At 42.1% G+C, this 25,355-nt stretch overlaps 1 protein-coding gene and 1 long non-coding RNA gene across 3 annotated transcripts in view; one reads left to right on the plus strand and one right to left on the minus strand.

The window, feature by feature from the left end:
• Positions 1-25,355, plus strand: part of CNTNAP2 (contactin associated protein 2) — a 1,058,844-nt gene that overhangs the window by 849,546 nt on the left and 183,943 nt on the right. For both annotated transcript variants that reach the window (XM_083706252.1, XM_083706253.1), the window contains one exon: positions 24,599-24,755. In XM_083706252.1, coding sequence (XP_083562378.1) covers positions 24,599-24,755 — 157 coding nt within the window. The remainder of the gene's footprint in view (positions 1-24,598; positions 24,756-25,355) is intronic.
• Positions 5,669-25,355, minus strand: part of LOC310828711 — a 43,336-nt gene continuing 23,649 nt past the window's right edge. The window contains exon 3 of the long non-coding RNA XR_014557080.1: positions 5,669-5,883. This is a non-coding gene — a long non-coding RNA (uncharacterized lncRNA). The remainder of the gene's footprint in view (positions 5,884-25,355) is intronic.

Consider the following 25,355-nt stretch of genomic DNA (forward strand, 5'->3'; position numbering starts at 1 on the left):
GTTCTTCTCTTGTAGTTTATCTGTTAGCTTAGCCAATTCTGCATTTATTCTGCAAGGAATAAATCCTCCTTTTGTGACCTGGTGCCACCCAGAGTCCTTGGGCTGCAACTCCCATCATCCCTGGCTGGGGGCATAAGGTTGGGAATGAGTGAGTTAGCAAGGGGGTTCAATAGCCTTGACTCCACAGAAGGCCACTTCCAGTGTTCCTAAAGAAAACACTTTCACCTATTTACTCCTTCTAGCTGTGGCGCTAAGAGACGGTGGCATGCTTGATTGAGCTTGGTTGAGCTTGGTCGTCCTTCTCCCAAGTCCAATGTCACAATCACTGGACCACAGCATGCAAGGGCATCTAATCTCACTGCTGGGGCTATGATAGCCAAGAAAAATATAACAAGCCAGCCTCAGTTAGTGGTGTTGTAAAGGGAATATGTGTCTCACTGAGGAAGGAATCATCCACATGGCGGCAGATTTTCAGATTCAGGGTCCAAAAGTGAATCTTCCCGACAGCCTAATGAAGCTGTCAAGAATCCTTTCTTTCCCTGAGGTGACAGATACCATTCCTGCTGCTTTCTTACAGCTTGCTAATCCTGGAAGAAGATGGGGCTCTTTCATTGCACTACTTGTCTGAGAATAGCTGTGGAATACTGAACATAGGTAGACAAGGTCCCTGTAATGAAAATGAAGCAATCCATCCATGCAACAAGTTTGCTCTGCGAGCTCAGAGAAATGGTGTTTACTTCCATGAAAAGGACATTTTAATCAAGTGTCTGATAGCCAGGATATTTTGCATCTCCTGTTTTATTTCCTATAGATCTGTCTGAAGTTTCATTTTTGAAGCCATACATTGCAGATATGATAATTTTTTACCTTAGACACACTCTTTGAAAGTGAAAACTAGCAAATGTAAAGTGATATCAGCTTCACACTTCTCTGTGCACCTTGGCACATCAAAAATAAGCTTCAGAGCTAAATTGTGCTCTGGTGCATGGAAATAAGCTCAATGCATCATTAATTCAAATTACAATGGCTAACTACAATCTACCCACAGGCAAATATAAGCATAGGTCTGGAACTGAGAGCAGATCTGCACCAGGCATTCAAAGTACAGCTGGGGTGGGGATTTCAGTTCCCAGGATTCTTTGGGGCAAGTCCTGTGCTTTAAAGGTATGGTGTGGATCCTGTGCCCTCAGTCCCCTGCTGCTTTGTGCCTGAGCAGCTTCTTGCGAATTCTGCAGGCAAAAGACGGCCCAAGGGATGAAGAGGCTCTCACTGGGACCTTTAAAGTGCAGAGCAGATCTCCAGGTGTTTTTGACTTCAGCTCTGATTATCCCTGACCATTGGCCATGCTGGTCGAGGTGGATGGAAGTTGGAGTCCCAACATTTGGAAAAGGTACCAGATTGGAGAAGGGTGCTTTAAAGTTTCCAACTCTGCCCTGCACTCTTTGTCTGAGCTGCGGTCAATACCTGTTTGCTTCCAGATTGCCCCCTGGATCCAGATAATCTATGCAAAACACCTTCTTCACACGAAGAGAAGGCAACAAATGCCTGGCTCTTGTTTGTTTCCCAGTTTGCATAATTCCTAAACACTTTTAGGGAGCAGTGTGGTGTAGTGGTTAAAAGTGGTGGACTCGTAATCTGGTGGCCGGGTTCGCGTCTCGGCTCCTCCACATGCAGCTGCTGGGTGACCTTGGACTAGTCACACTTCTCTCTAGTCTCTCAGCCCCACTCACCTCACAGAGTGTTTGTTGTGGGGGAGGAAGGGAAAGGAGAATGTTAGCCGCTTTGAGACTCCTTAGGGTAGTGATAAAGCGGGATATCAAATCCAAACGCCTCTTCTTCTTAGAATCATAGAATCATAGAGTTGGAAGAGACCACAAGGGCCATTGAGTCCAACCCCCTGCCAAGCAGGAAACACCATCAGAGCACTCCTGACATATGGTTGTCAAGCCTCTGCTTAAAGACCTCCAAAGAAGGAGACTCCACCACACTCCTTGGCAGCAAATTCCACTGTCAAACAGCTCTTACTGTCAGGAGGTTCTTCCTAATGTTTAGGTAGAATCTTCTTTCTTGTAGTTTGGATCCATTGCTCCGTGTCCGCTTCTCTGGAGCAGCAGAAAACAACCTTTCTCCCTCCTCTATGTGACATCCTTTTATATATTTGAACATGGCTATCATATCACTCCTTAACCTCCTCTTCTCCAGGCTAAACATGCCCAGCTCCCTTAGCCGTTCCTCATAAGGCATCGTTTCCAGGCCTTTGACCATTTTGGTTGCCCTCTTCTGGACACGTTCCAGTTTGTCAGTGTCCTTCTTGAACTGTGGTGCCCAGAACTGGACACAGTACTCCAGGTGAGGTCTGACCAGAGCAGAATACAGTGGCACTATTACTTCCCTTGATCTAGATGCTATACTCCTATTGATGCAGCCCAGAATTGCATTGGCTTTTTTAGCTGCCGCGTCACACTGTTGGCTCATGTCAAGTTTGTGGTCAACTAGATCCTTTTCACATGTACTGCTCTCAAGCCAGGTGTCACCCATCTTGTATTTGTGCCTCTCATTTTTTTTACCCAAGTGCAATACTTTACATTTCTTCCTGTTAAAATTCATCTTGTTTGTTTTGGCCCAGTTCTCTAATCTGTCAAGGTCGTTTTGAAGTGTGATCCTGTCCTCTGGGGTGTTAGCCACCCCTCCCAGTTTGGTGTCATCTGCAAATTTGATCAGGATGCCCATGAGTCCATCATCCAAGTCGTTGATAAAGATGTTGAATAAGACCGGGCCCAAGACAGAACCCTGTGGCACCCCACTAGTCACTCTTCTCCAGGATGAAGAGGAACCATTGATGAGCACCCTTTGGGTTTGGTCAGTCAGCCAGTTACAAATCCACTGAGTGGTAGCATAGTCAAGACTGCATTTTACCAGCTTCTTTACAAGAATATCATGGTGCACCTTGTCAAATGCCTTGCTGAAATCAAGGTAGGCTACATCCACTGCGTTCCCTTCATCTACCAGGCTTGTAATTCTGTCAAAAAATGAGATCAGGTTAGTCTGACATGACTTATTTTTCAGAAATCCATGCTGACTATTGGTGATCACAGCATTCCTTTCTAGGTGCTCACAGACTGTTTGCTTACTGATCTGCTCCAGAATCTTCCCTGGTATTGATGTCAGACTGACTGGGCTGTAATTATTTGGGTCCTCTCTTTTCCCCTTTTTGAAAATAGGGACAACATTTGCCCTCCTCCAGTCTGCCGGGACTTCGCCTGTTCTCCAGGAATTCTCAAAGATGACTGCCAGTGGTTCTGAGATCACATCTGCCAGTTCTTTTAATACTCTTGGATGCAGTTCATCTGGGCCTGGAGACTTGAATACATCTAGACTAGCCAAGTATTCTTGTACTATCTGCTTAGTTATTCTGGGCTGTGTTTCCTCTGCTGAATCATTTGCTCCAAATTCTTCAGGTCGGGCATTGTTTTCTTTATCGGAGAAGACTGAGGCAAAGAAGGCATTGAGGAGTTCAGCCCTTTCTGTGTCCCCTGTTTGCATTTCACCATCATCTCCTCTTCTCCTCTGAGTGACCCCATGGTTTCTTTGTTCTTCCTTTTGCTACGAACATACCCATAAAAGCCTTTTTTTGTTGCTTTTAACCTCTCTAGCAAGCCTGAGTTCATTCTCTGCTTTAGCTTTTCTGACTTTGTGTCTACACCTGCTGGCTATTTGTTTGAATTCCTCTTTGGTGGTTTCCCCCCTTTTCCATTTTTTGTACACATCCTTTTTTAATCTTAACTCAGTTAAAAGTTCTTTAGATAGCAACCATGGCTTCTTTAGGCACATTCCATGTTTCCGTCTCATTGGTATGGCCTGAAGTTGTGCTTTTACTATCTCCCTCTTAACAAACTCCCAGCCATCATGAACTCCCTTTCCTTTTAGTATTACTGTCCATGGGATCTCACCCAGCACTTCCCTAAGTTTTATGAAGTCGGCTTTCTTAAAGTCAAGAAATTGAGTCCTAGTATGCTTGGCTGCTCCTTTCCGCTGTATAGTAAACTTCAGAAGAGCATGATCACTCGCGCCTAATGATCCTTCCACTTCTACCCCACTAACCAGGTCATCAACATTGGTTAGGACCAGATCTAAAATGGCTGTTCCTCTTGTTCCTTCTCCCACTTTCTGGACAATGAAGTTGTCTGCAAGGCCAGTGAGGAATCTGTTTGACCTTATGCTCTTGGCTGAGTTTGACATCTGTCAGGGGTTCAGAAGGAGAGACACAGGAGGGGGAGCAAATGGAGAGTGAGGAGGAGGAGTACGAGGGGGGCGCAGGCAGTGACAGTGGCCAGAGTTATTCCACAAGCCTCTCTAGCGAATCGGAGGACTCACAGAAGGGAGCGCCGGTGGCCAGAGCAAGGGAGATTCCAAGGGAGAAACCTCAAGAGGGAGGGGCCAGCGGGGAGTCCCTGAACAGCAGCTGGAGATCAGGGCCAGCGTCTCCACCAGAGCGCAGTGGGGAGGGGGAGTCCCAGGAGTCGGGACCAGTGTCCTCACCACCAGAGGGAGGAGAGGAGTCAGGTTTGGCAACACCCACATCAGGAAGCGGGGAAACGGTCAGAAGGAAAGTCACCGGCTGGGCGCGCGCGCCAAGTTCAAATGTACAGGAGCGCGGCACAGCGGGGAGCCCGGGAAGGGAGCCAGGTCCTAAAGCCCGCCGGAGGGAGGGGCAAGACTCAGGAGGCTCCGCGTCAGAGGAGTCCAGGAAGGAGGGAACCCCAGAGGGCAGAAGGACCCAACGCAGGAAAGAGCAGCGCAAGAGGTGGAGCCGGGCTAGAATCTTAAACTGGTGTGGGTGGAGCAGTGAGTCAGAGGGGACTTAGCCGGTCTAGCGTTAAGACGTGGGCCTGCGCGCCCAGAGCTTGGAAATGGAAACTAAACTTCAATAAAGACTTTTGTATATAATATCCACTGGGCGTTGGTCCTCTGTGAGCTGGGACCTAGCGGCAGTCCTGACAACATCCAACAAATATCCGGGTAATTGAAGTCCCCCATTACTACTATCTCCCTTCCTTTTGCATGCTTGGCCATCTGTTCCAGGAGGGCATCATCTATGTCCTCCGTTTGGCTTGGGGATCTATAGTAAACTCCCACAATGAGGTCCCTGTTATTCTTCTCTCCCTTAATTTTGACCCAAATGCTCTCACTTTGGCTTTGAGGTTCTAAATACTGGATCTCTTCACAGGTATACACATCCCTGACATATAACGCCACTCCTCCTCCTTTCTTGTCTGGTCTGTTTCTCTGAAATAGATTGTATCCCTCCATTATTACATTCCAATCGTGGGACTTATCCCACCAGGTTTCAGTGATGCCTATTATGTCATATTTAGTTTGCTGTACCAAGAGCTCAAGCTCATCTTGTTTATTTTCCATGCTTTGTGCATTAGTGTACAGACATTGAAGTCCATTAATCATTCCCCCGTGTCTCTTATTTAAGGATTTTTTCCTCCCACCACTAGGTCTGTGTGCTGTTTGCTCCATTTGGTCTATGACATTTGGATGATCATCTTCATCAACTACCTTCAGGAGCACTGTCTCCCTCCCTCCCTCCCTCCCCTGTCTCCCTCCCCTTCTTCTTCTTCATTCTGTTCTGTTCTGTTTTTTAAACAAATTTATTCGAAAGTTACAATACAGCTTTGTCCACTGCCATAATATCACAGAATGATCACTCCAATTCTCAATCCCACATCACTGTCATATTCAAGAAGCCATTCCATTAGTTCTAGCAATGGAGCAGAAAACCTGGGCCTGTAGGATACTTCTGCTTTAATTCCTGCATCTTCTGGACTTCACTTTTGCAGGAAGTAGCTTTGCTGCCTCCTTTATCAGGCCTTGCTCCTATAAAACAGGAACATGAAACAGAAATTTAGCAGAAAGATTTCTCTTCATGTTTTTCCATGCCATTCTCATATCACTTTCCATGTCAGACTGCTGTATGTACAGAGCAGCACCACTAAAAAGGCTGCAGTGTTTGGATGAAAACTCTAGCTCATGGGTAGGCAAACTAAGGTCCAGGGGCCAGATCCAGCCCAATCGCCTTCTAAATCCGGCCCGCGGACAGTCTAGGAATCAGCGTGTTTTTACATGAGTAGAATGTGTGCTTTTATTTAGAATGCATCTCTCTTTTTTTAATAAATTTTTTATTAGATTTTCCATTAAAAAAACATTTTTACAAAATTATACTTCCATTTTTAACTTAAACCCTTTTTTCCAGAACTTCCCTCAGCTTGTCTTTTTTTATAAGATATTTATTAAAGTTTTCAATATTAATACAAAAAGAAAAAGAAAAAAGAAAAAGAAGAAAATAACAAAAATACAAAAATAAGAATAATTAAAAAACACACAAAATTTCCACAACTTACTTTCCATTGACTTGCTTCCCAGACCTCCTCATACCTCCCTTTTTTATTTCCAATTCAAATTGTTAATTCAGCAAATCCTTATCAATAAGTTTTAACCTGCTTCTAAACCTTTTTTTCCCTATTCTCTTAAAACATTACAGCTAGAAACCACTTAATTTCTATCCGACATCATTTTAACATTCATTAATTTTACAGTGTTTCTGTAGATAGTCTTTAAATTTCTTCCAATCTTCTTCCGCTGACTCTTCTCCCTGGTCTCTTCCCTCAGCTTGTCTGATAATTTTCCGTTTATTTTTTATCCTCGCCTCACATTTCCCAATATTATATTGACTCAAATACTCTTAATCACATCATATTTTTTAAACAATATTTCTTACAGTAATTTCACAGAGCTTCTTGAAAGCCAACGAACGTTATTTGCTCATCACAGAAATTTTTGATATACTCTGTCAATTTCTTCCAGTCCTCGGAGAATCTCTGGTAACGTTGGTTCCTAATTCTCCCCGTCAATCTATCCATTTCTGCATATTCCATCAGTTTCATCCTCCATTCTTCTTTCGTGGGCATCTCTTCCTGTTTCCATTTCTGTGCCAGCAAAATACTGGCTGTTGTTACTGCATACAAAACTAATTTCACATCTAATTCATTATCCAGTATTCCCAACAAGAGAGCTTCTGGTTTTTTAACAAAAGTATATTTCAGCATTTTCTTTAACTCATTATAGATCATCTCCCAGAAGCTTTTTATTTTCTTACATTCCCACCACATATGGTAAAATGTGTTAGGGTGTGAAACCTAAGACGCTGGCAAGTTAGCAATGTCATGTGACTTTAAGTAGTCAAGCTCGTTAAGTTGTTAAGTTGCTCAGTATATAAAGAGTGTTTGTTTTCTCTGCCTGCGGGGCGTGAAGCAAAAATGTCTGAAAGCTCCGGAGGTGTTTCTGTTATCTGTCTGCAATAAACCTGTCTTTGGAAAGACAGGCTTCCCTGTGTTGTTATTTCTTTGCTGCTGAGACTCTGAAGCCTGTACTGCAACAAGAATCTCTGCACTGGACTTAATTAATACTCTGCAAAGAGAACTGTTGCTGGTTGCGCAGCGGAAGCATTTACTGGACCAGTACACAGACTCTCTTAGGTTATGGCTCCTTCTACGTTTCTACAGCTGTATTGTGCGCAGAGAAAGTGAAAGCAGCTTTCGGATGAGAGAAGACCGGCTTGGTCGTAAATCCAGCTCTTAAAGGAACTGAGAGGCTGCAGAAAGTTGAGAGAGCTGCGTAAGTGAAGATTTACAGCTTCATTAGCTGCAAAAGGCTAGCTTGACCTCCCGTTCTGTTTTTGTTTTGTTAATAAAAACAGAGGACGGTGGTAGGTTGCTAGTGAAGAGACGGAAGGAAAAAAAGTTTAAAAGGCTTCAGAGGAGGCTGGAGGCGTCTGAAAAGTGAGTAAAACAAATCCCAAGGGGAAAGAGAAGCAAGGGCACACAGAGGGAGTAGCAGCAGACCCCAAGAATGGCAGTGGAAAATTTCCAGGTTCCCTTTACAAAGTTGAACTCTGCTAATTACGTGCAGTGGTCTAAGAGGGCTCAAGTCTGGTTGGAAGCCAAAGAAGTGTGGACTTCCGGAGGCGGCGCGAACGGTAATGGCTGCCCTTTCCTAACCGGGAGAGGGAAGCTACGCTGGAAAAGGGTCGTCCGCTACGGCGAAGCGGAGACCCATTCTGGAAAACCGCAGGCAGCGGAAGCCTGCGGTCTCGGGACCCGGCGGGCGCCAGGAGCTACCCCCGAAACGTTGAGGGAACCCCGTAAGGGGCTCCGGATCGCAGAGGGGGTAGCGGCGCTGTGGGTCTATGCGCATTCAGCGGAGCGAAGCCGCGTTGCCGTTGCCGGTGAGCGCCGACCTTTCTTCCTTCAACACAAGATTCTAAAACGTAACAACCCGTGAGTAATTGAGGACTTTACTAAATTTCGGGACTAAAAATATTGAAAATAAGCTGAAAGCGGAGAGACGAGGAAAAGGAAGTCCGTCCTCCGCAGCCATTGACTTTTAAAGCAAAGAGCAGGAGGAGTGGAGGCATAGAGAGAACTTTTGACAGCTCAGATTGAGCACCCGCAGAAATTACTTTTCCCTTTAAAGACTGTAAGCAATTGATTTTTGGACTTTTATTAGGACTTATACACTCCTTTCTTTGTGGATTACAATTCTGTTTAAGAAGCCCAGGTGTCAGAACTGCCTGAGCAGTAGAACTGTCAGACTGCAAATTTGGATACATTCTATTTAAACTTCGAGACAGTCTGAGGGAGTTCAGAATGGTTACGTTCTTGCATTTTGGAACTCCAGTAAGCACAACTTGAAATATTGTGGCAAACCTAAAACCAACTCTGCTAAAACTACTTTTGTGAAGATCCCTAAGTATTGGTTCAGATTTCGTATGTGGAATGGACTCTTCTTCCTAGGACATTTTATGCTCCCCCTAGAGGATTGAGGATTTACAACAAAAACATTGTTTTACTTTCTATTTCCCGGCTCTTTGTTTGACTGCTACCATCTGGGCCGTAGCTTTCCCATGGGAATAACTCAGCTTGACCTTGACTGCTAGATAACTTTGGAATGAGTGGCGCAAAAAGAAAGGGATTAAGAACCAGACAAACAACTCTGACAACTGTAACTGCAGCCTCACAAGCACGCAGATCATCTGTGCCCACTTTGCCCTCGGAGGAAAAAGTTACCTCCCTGTCACAGGCAGGGGAGGAAGAAACTGAGGATTTACAACTAGAAGAGATGGCCTCAGGAGGATCTGGTTCTGTACTAGAGAGAATTCTTGAGAAATTGGAGTCTTTGGAGAGGAAAGTTGACCAACAAACTGCGAAAATTGACCTTAATACAGAAACTTTAAACAAATTATCTGGGCAAGTTGCACAGAATGCACAAGCAATCGGACAACTGAAGGAGGCTGCAGGTGAAAATCAGAAACTGGCCGAAGAGACCAGCCAAAGAGTGGGAGAGTTGGAAAAAGAAGTAAGGCCGCTCAGTAAGCAGGTTGGGGAACACCAGACCTATCTCTCCATGTTGGAACTTCGGAACAGGGAGATTAATTTAAGGATAAGATCGATACCAGAAGTGGAAGAAGGTAATCTAGCTGAGTTTCTGACCAAAGAATTCTCCAAGTTCTGGGGTCTAGAGGAGGAAGATTTTAAAATTGTGTCAGCCTTCAGACTTGGAAGACTCACAAAGAGAGAAAGGCCCAGAGACTGTTTGATTACGTTGAGATCAAAGGAGGAAAGGGACAAGATTTTGGGCCTGCACTACGGAAGCTCTTTGAACATTTCGGACAAAAGAATTGAGATTTTTAAGGACATTCCTAAACAGCTGTTGGATCTTAGATCTGAATATTTGGATTTAGTAAAACTGCTGAGAAGCAACTCAATCATCTTTAGGTGGGACTTTCCCCAAGGACTATCTTTTACCTTTAGAGGGAAGAAGATTAAAATTAGAACTTTGGAAGACAGGGATAAGTTTTTGACTGCCTACGGAGAGGACCTTCATAAAGGACTTGAACTACCCTCAGGGCCTGAACCACCACAGGTGCCTGTACCTCAGAACCCTGAAGACTTACAGAACAAAATACCATCCCAAGGAAACTAAACAGATCTATCCAGGATGTCTCTGCAACTTTTAAGTTGGAATATAAATGGCTGCAACAGCCCGGAAAAAAGGAAGAAAATCTTTCACATATTAAAAAAGGAGCAACTAGACATTACTTGTTTACAAGAAACACATGTGACTAGGCTCCACAGAAAAATATTGGTAAATAAAAGGTTAGGCCAAGAATTTATATCTTCGGACTTAGTTAAGAAGAGAGGAGTGGTGATATATGCAAAGGAGAGCCTCTCACCAAAATTTCTATTTAAAGATGAACATGGAAGAATTTTGGCAATTGAAATACAGCACCAAGGAGAGAAAATTTTGATATTAGGAATCTACGCTCCAAATGAAGGGAAATCAGAATTCTACAAGAAGTTGCATGAGATTATGCTGGATTATCTGGACTATGATAACATCATTATGATGGGAGATATGAACGGGATCGTTTCTACAAACATGGATAGGTCACAAAGCCAAAAGGTTACTAAAGAAGGCAGACTACCAAAGACCTTTTTTGAAATGACAGACAACATGGACTGGATTGATATATGGAGGACAAAGAACCCCTTAGGGAAAGAAGGAACATTTTTCTCTGAAGCCCAACTGACTTGGACAAGAATTGACCAAATATGGATTTCTAGAGGTCTGGCTCCTAAGGTGAAGAAAGTGGAAATCTGCCCAAAGACCTGCTCCGATCATAACGCGTTGAAAATGGACATGACATTATTACCAACCGGCTCCTTTAGATGGAAGATGAATGACAACTTGTTTAGAGATCAGGAGATTATCAAGAAGGCCAAAAAAACAATAAAGGACTATTTTGAGATAAATTTGAACACTGCTGTGGAAAAAAGAACAATCTGGGACGCAAGCAAAGCTGTGATGAGAGGGTTCTTGATACAACAGAACGCCATAAAGAAAAGACTACAAAATGAGAAAAAGGACAAGATTTTGGGGAAAATTAAAGAGTTAGAGAAGAAACTAAGAGTAAACCCGAAGTCACAGCCGATTTTGAGAGAAATTAAACTTCATCAGGCACAATATTCCAAACTGATAAATCAGGAAATAGAATGGAAGATTAAATCAATGAAACAAAAAACATTTGAATCGGCTAATAAATGTGGGAAACTGCTGGCATGGCAGTTGAAGAAGAGACAAAAGCTGAACATAGTAACAAATTTGGAAATAGAAGGAAGGAATATTCAGAACCCGGTGGAAATTAGAAAATGTTTCCAGAAATATTTTAAGAAATTATACACTCAAGGGCCACAAAAGGAGGAAGAGATTGCAAAATTTTTGGAGAAAAATGGACTTAAAAAACTATCACAAGAAAATAGATCACTCCTGAATAGTAAAATAACACGACTAGAGATAGAACAGGCCATTCAGAATATGAAGTTGGGCAAGTCTCCAGGGCCAGATGGCTTGACCTCCAAGTACTATAAGACATTAAGTGACTATTTGATTCAACCATTGATGGAGGTCAGCAATGAAATTATGGAGGGAAAGAAGGCGCCTGAATCGTGGAAGGAAGCTTTCATCACATTGATACCAAAATCAGAAACTGAAAAGACACAACTTAAGAACTACCGCCCCATTTCCCTTTTAAACGTGGATTACAAAATATTTGCTGACGTTTTGGCAGGAAGACTCAAAAGAGTTTTAAATGAGATAATTTATAAAGACCAGGCAGGCTTTCTCCCAGGAAGACATTTATTTGCTAATACAAGGAACATTATTGACATTTTGGAACTTTTGCAAACAAATATTAACACTAAAGCAGTTCTAATTTTTATAGACGCGGAGAAGGCCTTCGATAATATTTCTTGGAAATTTATGAAGGGGAATTTAAAAGAAATGGGAGTGGGGCGGGGTTTTGAAAATGGGATTGACGCGATTTATTCAGAACAAAAGGCAAAACTGATAGTTAACAATGTGGTTACAGAAGAGTTTAAGATTGAAAAAGGGACACGACAAGGCTGCCCGATTTCCCCCTTGCTGTTTATTTCTGTCCTGGAGGTGCTCTTGAACTTGATTAGAGGGGACCGGTTGGTGCAAGGGATTCAGATCGGAGTGAAACAATTTAAACTTAAAGCTTTTGCAGATGACCTTGTTTTGACATTGCAAGAGCCAGAATCTAGTACAAAAAGAGTGTTACAATTGATTCAGGACTTTGGTCGGGTAGCGGGCTTTAAATTAAACAAACAGAAAACTAAGGTGTTGGGAAAAAACTTGACAGATGCAGAGTCAGAACGGTTTCAGAGAGAAACAGAACTAGCTGTGGTTAAAAAAGTAAAGTACCTAGGGGTAAACATAACAGCAAAAAATCTGAGTCTATTTAAGGATAATTATGAAAAATGTTGGTCTGAAATTAAGAGAGACTTGGACAGTTGGTCCAAATTGAAGCTTTCTTTGTTAGGCCGAATTGCTGCTATTAAGATGAATGTATTGCCTAAGATGTTGTTTTTATTTCAAACATTGCAAATTGTGGATAAGACGGAGTGCTTCAGGAAGTGGCAGAGAGATATTTCTAAATTTGTCTGGCAGGGCAAAAAGCCCAGAATTAAGTTTAAGATATTAACTGATGCGAAAGAAAGAGGGGGCTTTGCCCTGCCAGACTTAAGGTTGTACTACGAAGCCGCAGCTTTCTGCTGGCTAAAAGATTGGCTACTTCTAGAGGACACTGATGTGTTAGATTTAGAAGGTTTTAACAATGCATTTGGCTGGCATGCATACTTATGGTATGACAAAGTTAAGATCAACAAGGCCTTTAAGAACCATATTGTCAGGAAAGCAGTGTTTAATGTCTGGACAAAATACAAAGACCTATTGGAAAATAAAACTCCAAGATGGCTATCACCTCTGGAGGCTAAGGCCCGAAAAAGACCCAATATGGAGGCCAAATGGCCGAAATATTGGGAAATAATAGAGAAAGAGGGCAACAATTGGAAATTGCAGAGTTTGGAAAAAATGAAAGACAAAGTGCGAGACTGGTTACATTACGCTCAGATTCAAGAAATTTTTAAAAAGGATAAAAAGTTAGGATTCCAGGTGGAGAAATCGAAGTTGGAAACAGAATTGTTAGAACCTAAGACTAAAGTACTTTCAAGAATGTATAACTTGCTGTTGAAATGGAATACACAAGATGAAATGGTTAAGTCGGCCATGATAAAGTGGGCACAGGATATTGGGCATAATATTATGTTTGAGGATTGGGAAAGGTTGTGGACCACGGGGATGAACTTCACGGCATGTAATGCTCTGAAGGAAAATGTAATGAAAATGATATATAGGTGGTACATGACCCCAGCTAAACTAGCCAAAATATGCCATGTGCCAGACAACAAATGTTGGAAATGTAAGGAAAATGAAGGAACATTCTTTCACCTCTGGTGGACTTGTCCCAGGGTGAAGGTCTTCTGGGAAATGATATATAATGAGCTGAAAAAGGTATTTAAGTATACCTTCCTTAAGAAACCAGAGGCCTTCCTCCTGGGCATTGTCGGCCAGATGGTGCCAAAGAAGGACCGAACATTCTTTTTGTACGCAACAGCAGCAGCAAGGATACTTATCGCCAAGAAGTGGAAAACTCAAGATCTACCCACTCTGGAAGAATGGCAGATGCAGCTGATGGACTATATGCAACTGGCTGAGATGACTGGCAGAATTCGAGACCTGGGAGAAGAGAGGGTAGAAGAAGATTGGAGGAAATTTAAGATTTATTTACAAAAATATTGTGATTTGGTGGAAAGTTAAGTAGGATGTTTGATCATAAATAATTGGCCACCACAAAATCGGATCGAAATGGGATGTAAAGTGAGATTAAGGGAAATTAATTTACAGAGGATTATATTTAAATAAGTGGTTATAAAATTTGCAAATTAGATGATAAATTGCTGGGAAAAATTTATGATGATGAAAATGGCAGCGGGAGATGTGAGGAAGTCCAAAGAAGTCATGAAACTCTGTTGAGATAAAAGAAAGGTTGTTTATTTTTGTACTTTATTTTGTAAAAACCCCAATAAAAATTTATTAAAAAAAAAAAGGAAGCCAAAGAAGTGTGGGCTGACTATGTCCAGAGGCGAAAGCCGTTTGTGGCTGTTGCAGCAGATGCCACAGCAGAGCAAGAGGCTGCTGCACATGCTCAGAACAGGGAACATGATAAAATGGACACTAAAGCTAGATGCATGTTGATGGTATCGATAGACGATTCCCAATTACCTCATGTGGAAAATTTAAGGTCTGCATTTGAAATTTGGGAAGCTCTTAGGCGAATTCACCATAGAGCCACCATAGAGCGTGGGGGAACTAGCAGGCAGAGCTGTAAGGAAGCCTCACAAGTGTCTGCTATGGCCAGCAAGTCATGTTTTCAATGTGGCAGCAGGTTTCATTTGATAGCAAAGTGTCCTGAAAAGCAACAGGAATTTCAACAGTCCAAGGTCAGTTTCCGGAGCTACAGGGGAAGACGAAGTGAGAGCTACAAGAATCAACGATCCAGAGGGGGAGCAGGTGCTGATAAGGGACTATCTGCAATGGCAGCACAACAGAGTCCTAAAAGGAGCCAACAAACCTTGAAGTGGATAATTGACAGTGGAGCAAGTCACAGTTTAGTTCCAGCGACATCTAGTGGCAGCTTGAAGAACTGCAAGACACTACCAGTTGCAAAAACTGTGACTATAGCAGACAATAGTAAACGAGAAATGAACCTTAAAGGCACAATTTATGTTAATTGTTTGCAAACTAACCTTCCTGTTTTTGTTCTTCCAGGAATGAAGAATGGACTTTTGAGTGTGTCATGCCTGGTAAAAAGTGGTTTTAAGGTTGAGTTTGAAAATGATGTGTGCACCATTTCGAAACAGGGGAAGGAGCTAGTTAAAATTCCCTGTGAGGATGGGCTTTTTGTTTTGGATGAAGAGCAGTTAGCAGCAGGTAGATGTTCAACAGGTGAAGCGCAAGCTAAGTGTGTAAATAAGGCTCCTCATACAGGTTGTGCACATCTACTACACAGAAGGTTAGCTCATATATGCTTTAAGTATGTAAGCAAGATGCCAGATTTAGCTGAGGAGTGTAACATTAAACCCTGTCCAAATTTTCTGGATTGTTGTGCTTGTAAACATGCTAAGGTTAAGACATGTAACTATCCTAGATCTGACAGAGTAAGCAAGAAACCCTTTGAACTTGTGCACACAGACGTGTGTGGCCCTATGCCAGTCAAATCGCTTGGAGGTGCGAGATTTATGCAAATTTTGGTGGATGATTTTTCAAGGGCTAGTTGGGTTTTCTTTCTGAAAGAAAAATCGCAAGCAGCTTCCATCCTGATGGATTGGATTGAAGAAGTCGAATGTAAATTTGACACCAGGGTGCGTAAAATACAATCAGATCGTGGTGGGGAATATGTGAACCACACGCTGGAGACGTGGTTAAAAAGGAAAGGTATAGTTCATAGACTTACCAATCCCTATTCACCACAGGAGAATGCAGTTGCTGAAAGAAAATTTCGAACATTACAGGAAGCCATTGCTGCTTTGCTGTTTGATTCTGGACTTCCACAGAGGTTTTGGGCTGAGGCTGCACTGTATGCGAATTATACTTTTAACAGAGTGTACAATAGCACAGTAGGCAACACTCCTTACTTTATGCTATTTGGAAAAAAACCAAAAATTGATCATCTAAGAGTTTTTGGATGTCGTGCTTATGTGCTGGTGCCTAGGGCACAACGTAGGAAAGGCGATCCTAGATCTAAAGAAATGTTTTTCTGTGGTTATCAAGCAAACACAAAAGGTTGGAGATTTGTGAATGTAGAAGGCAATCAAACGAAAATCACAATCAGCAGAAGTGCGGAATTTTGTGAACAGGATGGTTGGAATAAAATTCATGGAAATCCTGACATACTATTTGACGTGGTGAACAGTAACAATGAAACTCAGGCCCCAGGGCAGGTATTAGTTCCAGAACAGGCTGAGGAATTTGAGTCTGAGGACAAGGGTGATAAATCGTTTAGTTCACCCAAGTCTGTAAAGTCAGAATCTTCTAGCTCTAAAAGTTCACCTGTACAGCAAGAGAGACCTGTAAAGTCAGAATCTTCTAGCTCTAAAAGTTCACCTGTACAGCAAGAGAGTGTAAAGTCAGAATCAGAAAGTTCTTCAACTACTAGTGACAAACAGGTGACGACTAGTGATTCTGGGTCAGAGCGGGAAACTGAAGGAACATCACAGGAACTGTTAAGGCGTTCCAAGCGTGCCAACAAAGGTATACCTCCTGAAAGGTACCAAGCTATTAGTGTTTGGGCTGGTTTGGCAAATTGCGAACCTGAAAGTTTTGAGGAGGTTGAGCAATTACCCCAGGAGGAGGCCAGTAGGTGGCGTGAGGCCATGCAAAAAGAATTGAATTCTATGAAAGAACTGGGTGTGTTTTCCATCACCAAACTGCCAGAAGGTACCAAGGCAGTAAGTTGTAGGTGGGTGTACAGGATAAAGACAACAGCGATGGGGAAACCAGAGTACAAAGCAAGGCTTGTAGCTCGAGGTTTTACGCAAAGAAAGGGGTTACATTATTCCGAAGTCTATGCACCCACTTCAAGGAGTGAAACCCTACGGGCACTATTAGCAGTTGCTGCTCAGAAAGGGTTCAAAGTGAATCAATTTGATGTCTCTACAGCTTATCTTCATTCAGACTTGGCTGAAGAGCTCTATATGGAGCTACCGCCAGGATTGAAAGTTGGTAAATCAAATCAGGTATGGAAACTACATAAATCTATTTATGGACTCAAGCAATCTGCTCATAATTGGAATGAGTGTTTGAATGATGTTTTGGTAGGCATTGGTTTTAGCAGGAGCAAGGCTGACAATTGCTTATATTTCAGAGGTTCAGGAGATGCTCAAGAATCTTTGCTTGTTTATGTAGATGACCTGATTTATACTTCAAAGACACAAGAACAAGTAAAAAAACTAGCCAAAGAGTTAAATAAACACTTCAAAGTTAAGAATCTTGGTGATGTAAAGGTCTATCTTGGTGTTCAGATAGATAGGACCAAAAATCGCAGTTTTCTACTGAATCAAAAAGGCAAGATATTGCAAATGTTGAAAAAGTTTGGCATGACAGAGTGTGCAGGTGTTAGAACACCAATGGAAATGGGTTTTGTAAAAGACAATGAGTTCAAGGAAAGTGCTGAATTCAAGCGTGCTGAAATCTTTCAGTCAGCACTGGGAAGCTTACTTCATCTTTCGCAATGGAGTAGACCAGATATTGCTTACGCTATTAACTTACTCAGCAGAGAAGCTTCAAAACCTAGTGTAAATGCATGGAAAGGAATTCAAAGAGTGTTAAGATATTTACAATACACCAAAGATTTTTGCCTTGAATTATCTTCTGAAGGACAAGCACAGATTACTTGTTGGGCAGATAGTGATTGGGGAAATTTAAAGGATAGAAAATCAGTGTCTGGCTGTGTAATAAAATTTGGTAACTCTCTGATTGGGTGGAGATCCAAGAAACAGAACCTGATTGCTTTGTCGTCAACGGAAGCTGAGTTCTGTGCCTTATCTGAGTTATGTAGAGATCTAGAATTTTACAAATGCTTGGCACAAGAGATGTATGAAAAGGCCATCACTCCAATCACTGTATGGGGTGATAATCAACCGTGTCTTAAGTTAGCACAAAATGGGCAGTTTAAAGGTCGTACAAAACATTTGGATATCCGCTTTCAAAATGTTTGTCAAACGGTAAAAGCAGGAATTGTTAAATTAAATTACTGTCCCAGTCATGAAAATCAAGCTGATGGTTTTACAAAACCGCTTGGGTGTCAGCGGCATGAAAACTTTTGTGAAGAAATGGGTCTGAAGTAATTTTGTTTTTGTATTGCCAGCGAGAGGGGGTGTTAGGGTGTGAAACCTAAGACGCTGGCAAGTTAGCAATGTCATGTGACTTTAAGTAGTCAAGCTCGTTAAGTTGTTAAGTTGCTCAGTATATAAAGAGTGTTTGTTTTCTCTGCCTGCGGGGCGTGAAGCAAAAATGTCTGAAAGCTCCGGAGGTGTTTCTGTTATCTGTCTGCAATAAACCTGTCTTTGGAAAGACAGGCTTCCCTGTGTTGTTATTTCTTTGCTGCTGAGACTCTGAAGCCTGTACTGCAACAAGAATCTCTGCACTGGACTTAATTAATACTCTGCAAAGAGAACTGTTGCTGGTTGCGCAGCGGAAGCATTTACTGGACCAGTACACAGACTCTCTTAAAATGTTCCTTCTGTCTCCTTACACTTCCAACATTTATTACACACTTTATATATTTTACCCAGTTTTACTGGTGTTATATACCATCTATATAACATCTTCATAACATTTTCCTTAATCGTTGTACAAGCTGTAAACTTTAACCCATCCTTCCATAATTTAGTCCATTTCTCAAATTCAATATTATATCCGAAATCTCTAGCCCAACTAATCATAACAGATATAACCTCTTCGTCCACAGTATTCCATTCCAACAATATTTTATACATTTTAGATAAAATTTTCACTTCATTGTTTAAGATTTCTTGTTGAAATCTAGATTCTTTTTCAGAATATCCCCTCTCTAAAACCTCTTTTTTAAACATTTCATTTAACTGAAAATAATGCAGCCAATCCTTAACATATTCTTTTACTTCTTCATATGGTTTAAATTTCCACTTATTTCCTTCCTTTTTAAATAGTTTCTCATATGTTATACATCTCCTGCTCATATTTATCTTTTTAATACTCATAACCTCTAATGGTGATAACCAATGTGGAATCTTTGGTTCTAATACATTTTTATACCTATTCCAAACTCCAATCAAAGATCCTCTAAAGATGTGGTTCTCAAACCCTTTATGTATTCTTTTTTTTATCATACCATAAATACACGTGCCAACCCAATCTATTATCATAACCTTCTAAATACAATAATTCATTATTTTCTAACTTCATCTATTCTTTCAACCAACAAAGACATGACACTTCATAATATAACCTCAAGTCTGACAGGTCATGGGTAGGCAACCTTAAGCGCGGGGGCCGGATCCAGCCCAATCGCCTTCTAAATCCGGCCCACGGACAGTCTGGGAATCAGCGTGTTTTTACATGAGTAGAATGTGTGCTTTTATTTAGAATGCATCTCTGGGTTATTTGTGGGGCATGGGAATTCGTTCATCCCCTCCCCCCTAATATAGCCCGGCCCCCCACAAGGTCTGAGGGACAGTGGACTGGCCCCTGCTCTCGCTGCTACTGCTGCTTTAAAAATTCCTACTTAGCATTGCCCTGGCTTTGCTTTTTTTAAGAACATCTCTTAACCACAACATTTAGCCAGGCTCCATAAATCACATCATTACCAAATTAACTGCCAGCAGGACTTGGTCTCTTTGACAGCTGAAATAAACTATAGGTTATCTGTAATATCAGAGGGGAAATGTTTCAGAGTGATAATAGGAAGAAAACAGTAGGTGACCAGAATGATTAATCCAAGCTACCTGTTATGTTGCTGACTTCTCACATAGTTTTTCATAAACTGGTAACTGCTATATGTACATTCTTACATACTATAGGATCCCCTGTAAGCTAGAAATTATTGTATTTTTAAAAAAAAAATGGAACAAAATCCACATTTTATACACCCCACCCTTCCTCAAAAGAAATTGGGGCGATTTGCAAAACCAAAATAAAATTACATTATAACAGTAGTAATGTCCTTATCAATAAATAAAAAACAGTAAAGAAACTAGCAGCAGGCCAAAGAGTGGAGAAACAACTCCAGTAAAAAACTCTGAAGGGGAAATGAAACAACCCCTTTAATTACAAAGGGAAGGTTTTAATCCTTGCCAGTCCCAGTAAAAATGGGAGGTTTTTTCTAAGGCTAATTGCTGCTCCAGGGGGAGATTTGCTATGTGATCATGACTGGGGAGGGGAACATATAACACGTTGCAATGATCAAGTCTTGAGGTTACAAATGCAGGGGGAACTGTGGCCCAGGTATCCCTACCAGAGCATGGTGAGAATGGCCATTGCTGGCACACAAGCCATAGCTAGTGAAAGGCAAAAAGATAACAAAGACGGACCCCCACGCTTCCCTGCTCCCTTCCTTGCTCTAATCCGGGCTCAGGGATGTGTTCTGGCATACCCCCAGGATTCACCGCCCCAACATCACTTCCCGGCCCGTCTTGCTAATGTCAGACAGTCAGTTGTGCTGTGGGAGGCAGTGGAAGACAGGAGGGCCTGGCGTGCTCCGGTCCAGGGGGTCAAGAACAACTAAACAACATTGCTATGTAAACAGCAGCCAGTCGGAAGCTTGGCTTTTTTGCTTCTTGCCACAGTCCTAGCAAAAATTGCCCCTCTGAAGCTGCTTATTTGCCTATCAAAGGACAATTGCATTGATACTAGAGGAGGTTTCCCTTGAAATGCTCATAGCAGCTTCAGTCTGTGTCATGAGGTGACAGGGAGAGAAAGAGTTAAACTTCTTGTGCCCTCAGGTTACCCAGCCACTGGTTAAAAGAAAGAGAAAAAAGCAAGCAGTCAATTGCACCCACACAATTAATGTCATGGCTACTTTGGTGCTGAATGTCATAAGAATCAGATTCTGAAATACCACAGTCCATAACTGAAATCCTGACCAGAGTTAGACTACTTAAAATCCATTTGACTTCAGTGAATTTAGACAAACTAACTCTGAGCAGGACTGAAGCCATTTAGAACTGAACACGAGTTAAGTCCTCAGAAGTCCTAAAGGCCATTGCAGTCTTTTGAAAATACTGCCATTTCAAGTGTCTAAATGAACTTTTTTTTCTTCAATGGAATCCCAGTCAGGCACACTGAAAATCTTTCCAAAACATTTCCACAAAGTGATAAAATTAATCTTCTTTCTTCTCAAGCAATAGTATTTTGAAATAATAGGTTTTATTAAATGCTCACTAGAATGCAAAATGCTCCCCTGAAAGCCATGCATTCTTCTATTATGTCAGAAATAAATATGTTATTGACTGTTCTGAGTTTAGTTCATACTACATTAACTCTGATAGGAATGTTTTCATATTAAATGAAATGGTTCTCAAGGAGACATATTTTATCAAACAAGCAAGATTTTGTTTTTATGATACTGGTGATCTATGGGAATACTAACAGCCTTTGTCCATTTTCTTTGTGTGTTGTTCTTGGCATAGCAAAAACAATGCCCTTAATACAAAAAATGTACAGACAATGGCTTTAAATCTACAGTTAGTGAAGGACAGGAATGTCAAAAATATATACCATCCTGAAGATTTCAGTGCAAACACCACATATGTGCATTTGTTGGAAGCTCTTCCAAATTCGTAGAGTTTTGTTGTTGCTGTTGTTTTGGAGGTGTGGAGCCCAGATACATGCAGATCTTATTGTGGAATTTGAGTGAGATATTGGGGAAATGTGGATTTCAGTGTCCACAGCACCATATACCCAGCTCTCCAGGGTCACTTAAATACACAGAGACTTTCACAATCTGTCCTTCTGTGTGCCTTGGCTATGAGTGCAGATAGATCATGTCTATGCAGTTTGTAACACCAGAAATTTGAATGCAGTTCACCAGGCATCTTTGCAGCGCAAAGCAGACTTGGTAAGCTCCTATTTTTGCTTCCTGTGGATCACAAGTTTTATTTTATTTAGTACTTTTTATTTTCTATTTCTCGTCCCTCGTGGAACTCAAGGTGGGAATAGGATGCCCCAGTGCTCTCCTTTCCAGGCAGGGATCAGATCCAGACCTGCTTAGTTTCAGCAAAGGGGCTGTATTCAGATAATTCCCTAGGACCACATGGGGGGGGGGGGAGATGTCTAGGCTAAATCATACCCTGTAGTACTTCAGAATCAAAATATACCCTAACTCAGGTGCAGAGTTGTTTTTGCAGTAGCAGATGAAACAAAATGCTTTCCATTCAAGGGCTACTTAGGAAGATGGCTTAAAACAGCTCAAGGAATGACAGAGATCATGATTCTTGAGGGAAGCAAACTTTGTTCCACCAAAGCATGCAGCTTTAAAAAGCACAGCATTATCTCCGACATTTAAATCCTTAGATTGGTTCCATTTCTATGAGAGCTTGTCATTCAGAATGTTTGCAGTTACAGATTCTCATGCAGCCCATCATCATTATATCCAACTGCTAATTTTACTTTCATATACTTAATCATTTACTTTCATTAATCATTTCTACTTATCCCTCTTTTGATAAATGTCAGCAATTTTCTTCCCTTCTGGTGCTGTCATTAGCTGGGTTTGCAAGGGAGGCACCGACAATGAGGAGAACTAGGCTCTGCAGGAGGAGGAGGTGGAGCCTTGGTGCCTTCGCAGAACGGCTAGAAATAAAACCATGCAATATGGTACATGGCAGGCTGCACTCAAATTAGATGACAAAAGTATGATCGTCATTCCAGTTCTACTTATTTCAGCAAGTGGGGCAGAAATAATGATGCAGCATTCTAAACACACTTAAATGGTGCTGCTTCTCTCTTCATTCAAATCCCTCCTCAGCCCCCCCCCCCTTATCCAGGGTCAATTTTCATCCCCCAATGCCAGTTTTCATGCTCTCTTGTCATTGCCCTGCCTTCCCTTCCTGTCAGACTTTCGGCCAATACGGTAAGTCCCTGGAAACCTGCCCACAGGTAGAGAATGTGATGCTTCACAGCTGGGGCCCTCTCCCCTCTAAGGTCCCCTTGAAGGTCCACTCTTGCTTCAGAGTAGACCTGGTGAGCCCTTTGTTCTCCGAACTCAGGAGCCCAGTTCATCACATGACCCTCCCTTTTCTTAGGCTGGCTCCTGTGCACAACCAACACAGCCAGGACTCCTGCTTCTTTCCTAATCCCAGTAACTCTCCCCTTAACTCCCTGAGAACTGGGGCTTACCCTCTTCCAATTTCGCCTGCCTGTGTTTGGGTCATCTGCAGTGTTGAGCCGGAGGGAGCCACCCCCTTCCATGCCCGACTGTGATTCTGTTGGAAGCACCAAATGCTGTGAAGCTTTTCTTGCAACCATCTGGTCCCTCCCAGCCCTTTCCTAAATTATTTTGGTACACAGGGGTAAGGTGTGCTCTCCAGCCTGGTCTTAGTGGCCAGGGATGTTTCCTGCATATACTCACAGAGGCATGAGTCGAGTGCCAGTGCTTTCTCTGTTCGAAACAAAGGATGAAAGGCCACATTGGGTGCTAGAATAGAGTACTATTTCTTCCAAGAGTGCTTCATTAAGTTTGCATTCCTGTGTACAGTGACCAGAAGTAAGCCCACCAAACTCACCTAGACATACGTAGGGCCAGCCTATTATTTTATGGAACTCACTGCCACAAGATGTCCTAATGCCCACCACATGGGTTTTTCTATTAGTATTACCCACCCTCGACCCTAAGGTGGGTTCCAGCATTAAAACAACATTAAAAACAGCTTATTCAGCAATTTTGTTCCGGATTTCTTTCACAGCAGATTACAGGTGTGGAGAATTTTAACCTTCTTTCCCCTCACCATATCACTTTGTGTTCCTAATAAAGATCACCAACGCCTGGTCGTTTATCAAAGTGCAGCTACCACAGTCATAGATGGCATAAAATTATTCAGGGTTTTAATAGGAAACAATATTGTGAGGCACTCTGGAAGTATTTCTACAGCTACAGTTACAGCTACAAGTCAGGTCTTGTGGCTGGTGCACACTCCCCTAGTATATGCACACATCAGTTAAAACCACCTGCTTAAATATTAGTCTTTCACAGTCCATGTGGACAGGCTGACTTCATAAACACTGTAATGATCCTAACACATATGAAGAGAACACCAGGGACTCAGCTACATTAGGAAAGAAAAACAGTTTTATATGCATTATAACACTGTGACAACAGATGGAGTCGTGGAGCCCCGTCTTTCGCCAATGTGATTTCTCATAATAAAGTTTACAATGTGTTTTCCTGAAACGCTGTTTTGATGTGTCTAGATCCAGCCCTGTTGTTAAAGGGACCCGGTCCACTCTGGCAGTCTTCTATTCTGATGGAGCTGGGAAGACTTTGGCTGTGCATCTGTGATGAAGTCCTCTAACTGAGAGGATAGTAATGCAATATCTTTGGGCCAGAGACGCCCCATCACCGCATGTTTGTCTTGTGGATCTGTGTCTGTGGCTAAGTGCCTCTGCAATTTCCCTCTGACATCGGATCTCAACCTCATGCACTGAAGAGGAGGGATTTGACTTCAATGTGATGGAATCAGGTTTTTGGTGCTGCCCAAGAATCTTGGATTGCTGCTTATCTGTTCCGATCTGAGTCCAGGGCGGCCTCCTAAAACATCAGTTGCTTAAGAATTTTAACTCCCCTTCCCCCCCCCCCCGCCACCACTGATAAATAAAGGATCAAATCATTTCTAAAGATAAATGAGCATGCATGTGATGTTTTGGGTGCATCAGGATTTCAAATCTCATTTGAGCAATGTATTTCTTTTCCAGATGTGCCCAGGGGCTCTGAGATACAATGTAGCTGGCACAGGAGCTGTAGCATCATGGAGCTCTGCTGTATTTAGCATGACCACTTCTTCCTTCTTTATCCTTACAGAGGGCAGTCCGTATACCTGGTGGTTTGGACGTGCCAATGAAAAGCACTACTATTGGGGAGGCTCTGGACCAGGCATTCAGAAGTGTGCGTGTGGCATTGAACGGAACTGCACTGATTCCAAATACCACTGCAACTGTGATGCTGATTCAAAAAAAGAGTAAGTATGTTGTTAAGTGCACAGTAACAATACGTTAACAATTTGCAGCACAATCTTACACAATCCTACACACCTAAATCTCTCACAATACTAAATCTCAAGGTCACACAATTACATGAATTGGTCAGGACAGGCGGAAGGTTCCAGACAGACGTGGTACTTAATTAAATGGAGGAATTCAGTTGCAGAGAATGTGATTATGGCCATCAGATTTGATAGCTGTTAAGCACTGTTCTGCATCTAAACATTTAGCAGCTACTATTAACCATGGAACATCTATGCTCAAAGGCATTCTACCTGAGAGTACTGGGTGCTAGGAACAAGCAGAAACTTTCCAGCCTTTCAGTCTTTTTATATATTTATGGGCCTGGGTGACAGAGTACATTTACAGTAATCTTTGTGTATACCTTTAAACACCTAAATCTCCTCTTCCTGACTCCACTTTTTTATGTAACAGGTTTACACACTGAATATTGCTCTCAAAGGAACACATTTCTGGTACATGACAGAATTGGATCCATTATTAGCTTTGCATTTACTGCTTTGATCTCAGTGATTAAATAAATGTGTGATTATAGCTCAAAAAGGTTTGATAATACG

The sequence above is a fragment of the Podarcis gaigeae genome, assembly GCF_964106915.1.
Source record: "Podarcis gaigeae genome assembly, chromosome: 12".
NCBI lineage: Eukaryota > Metazoa > Chordata > Lepidosauria > Squamata > Lacertidae > Podarcis > Podarcis gaigeae.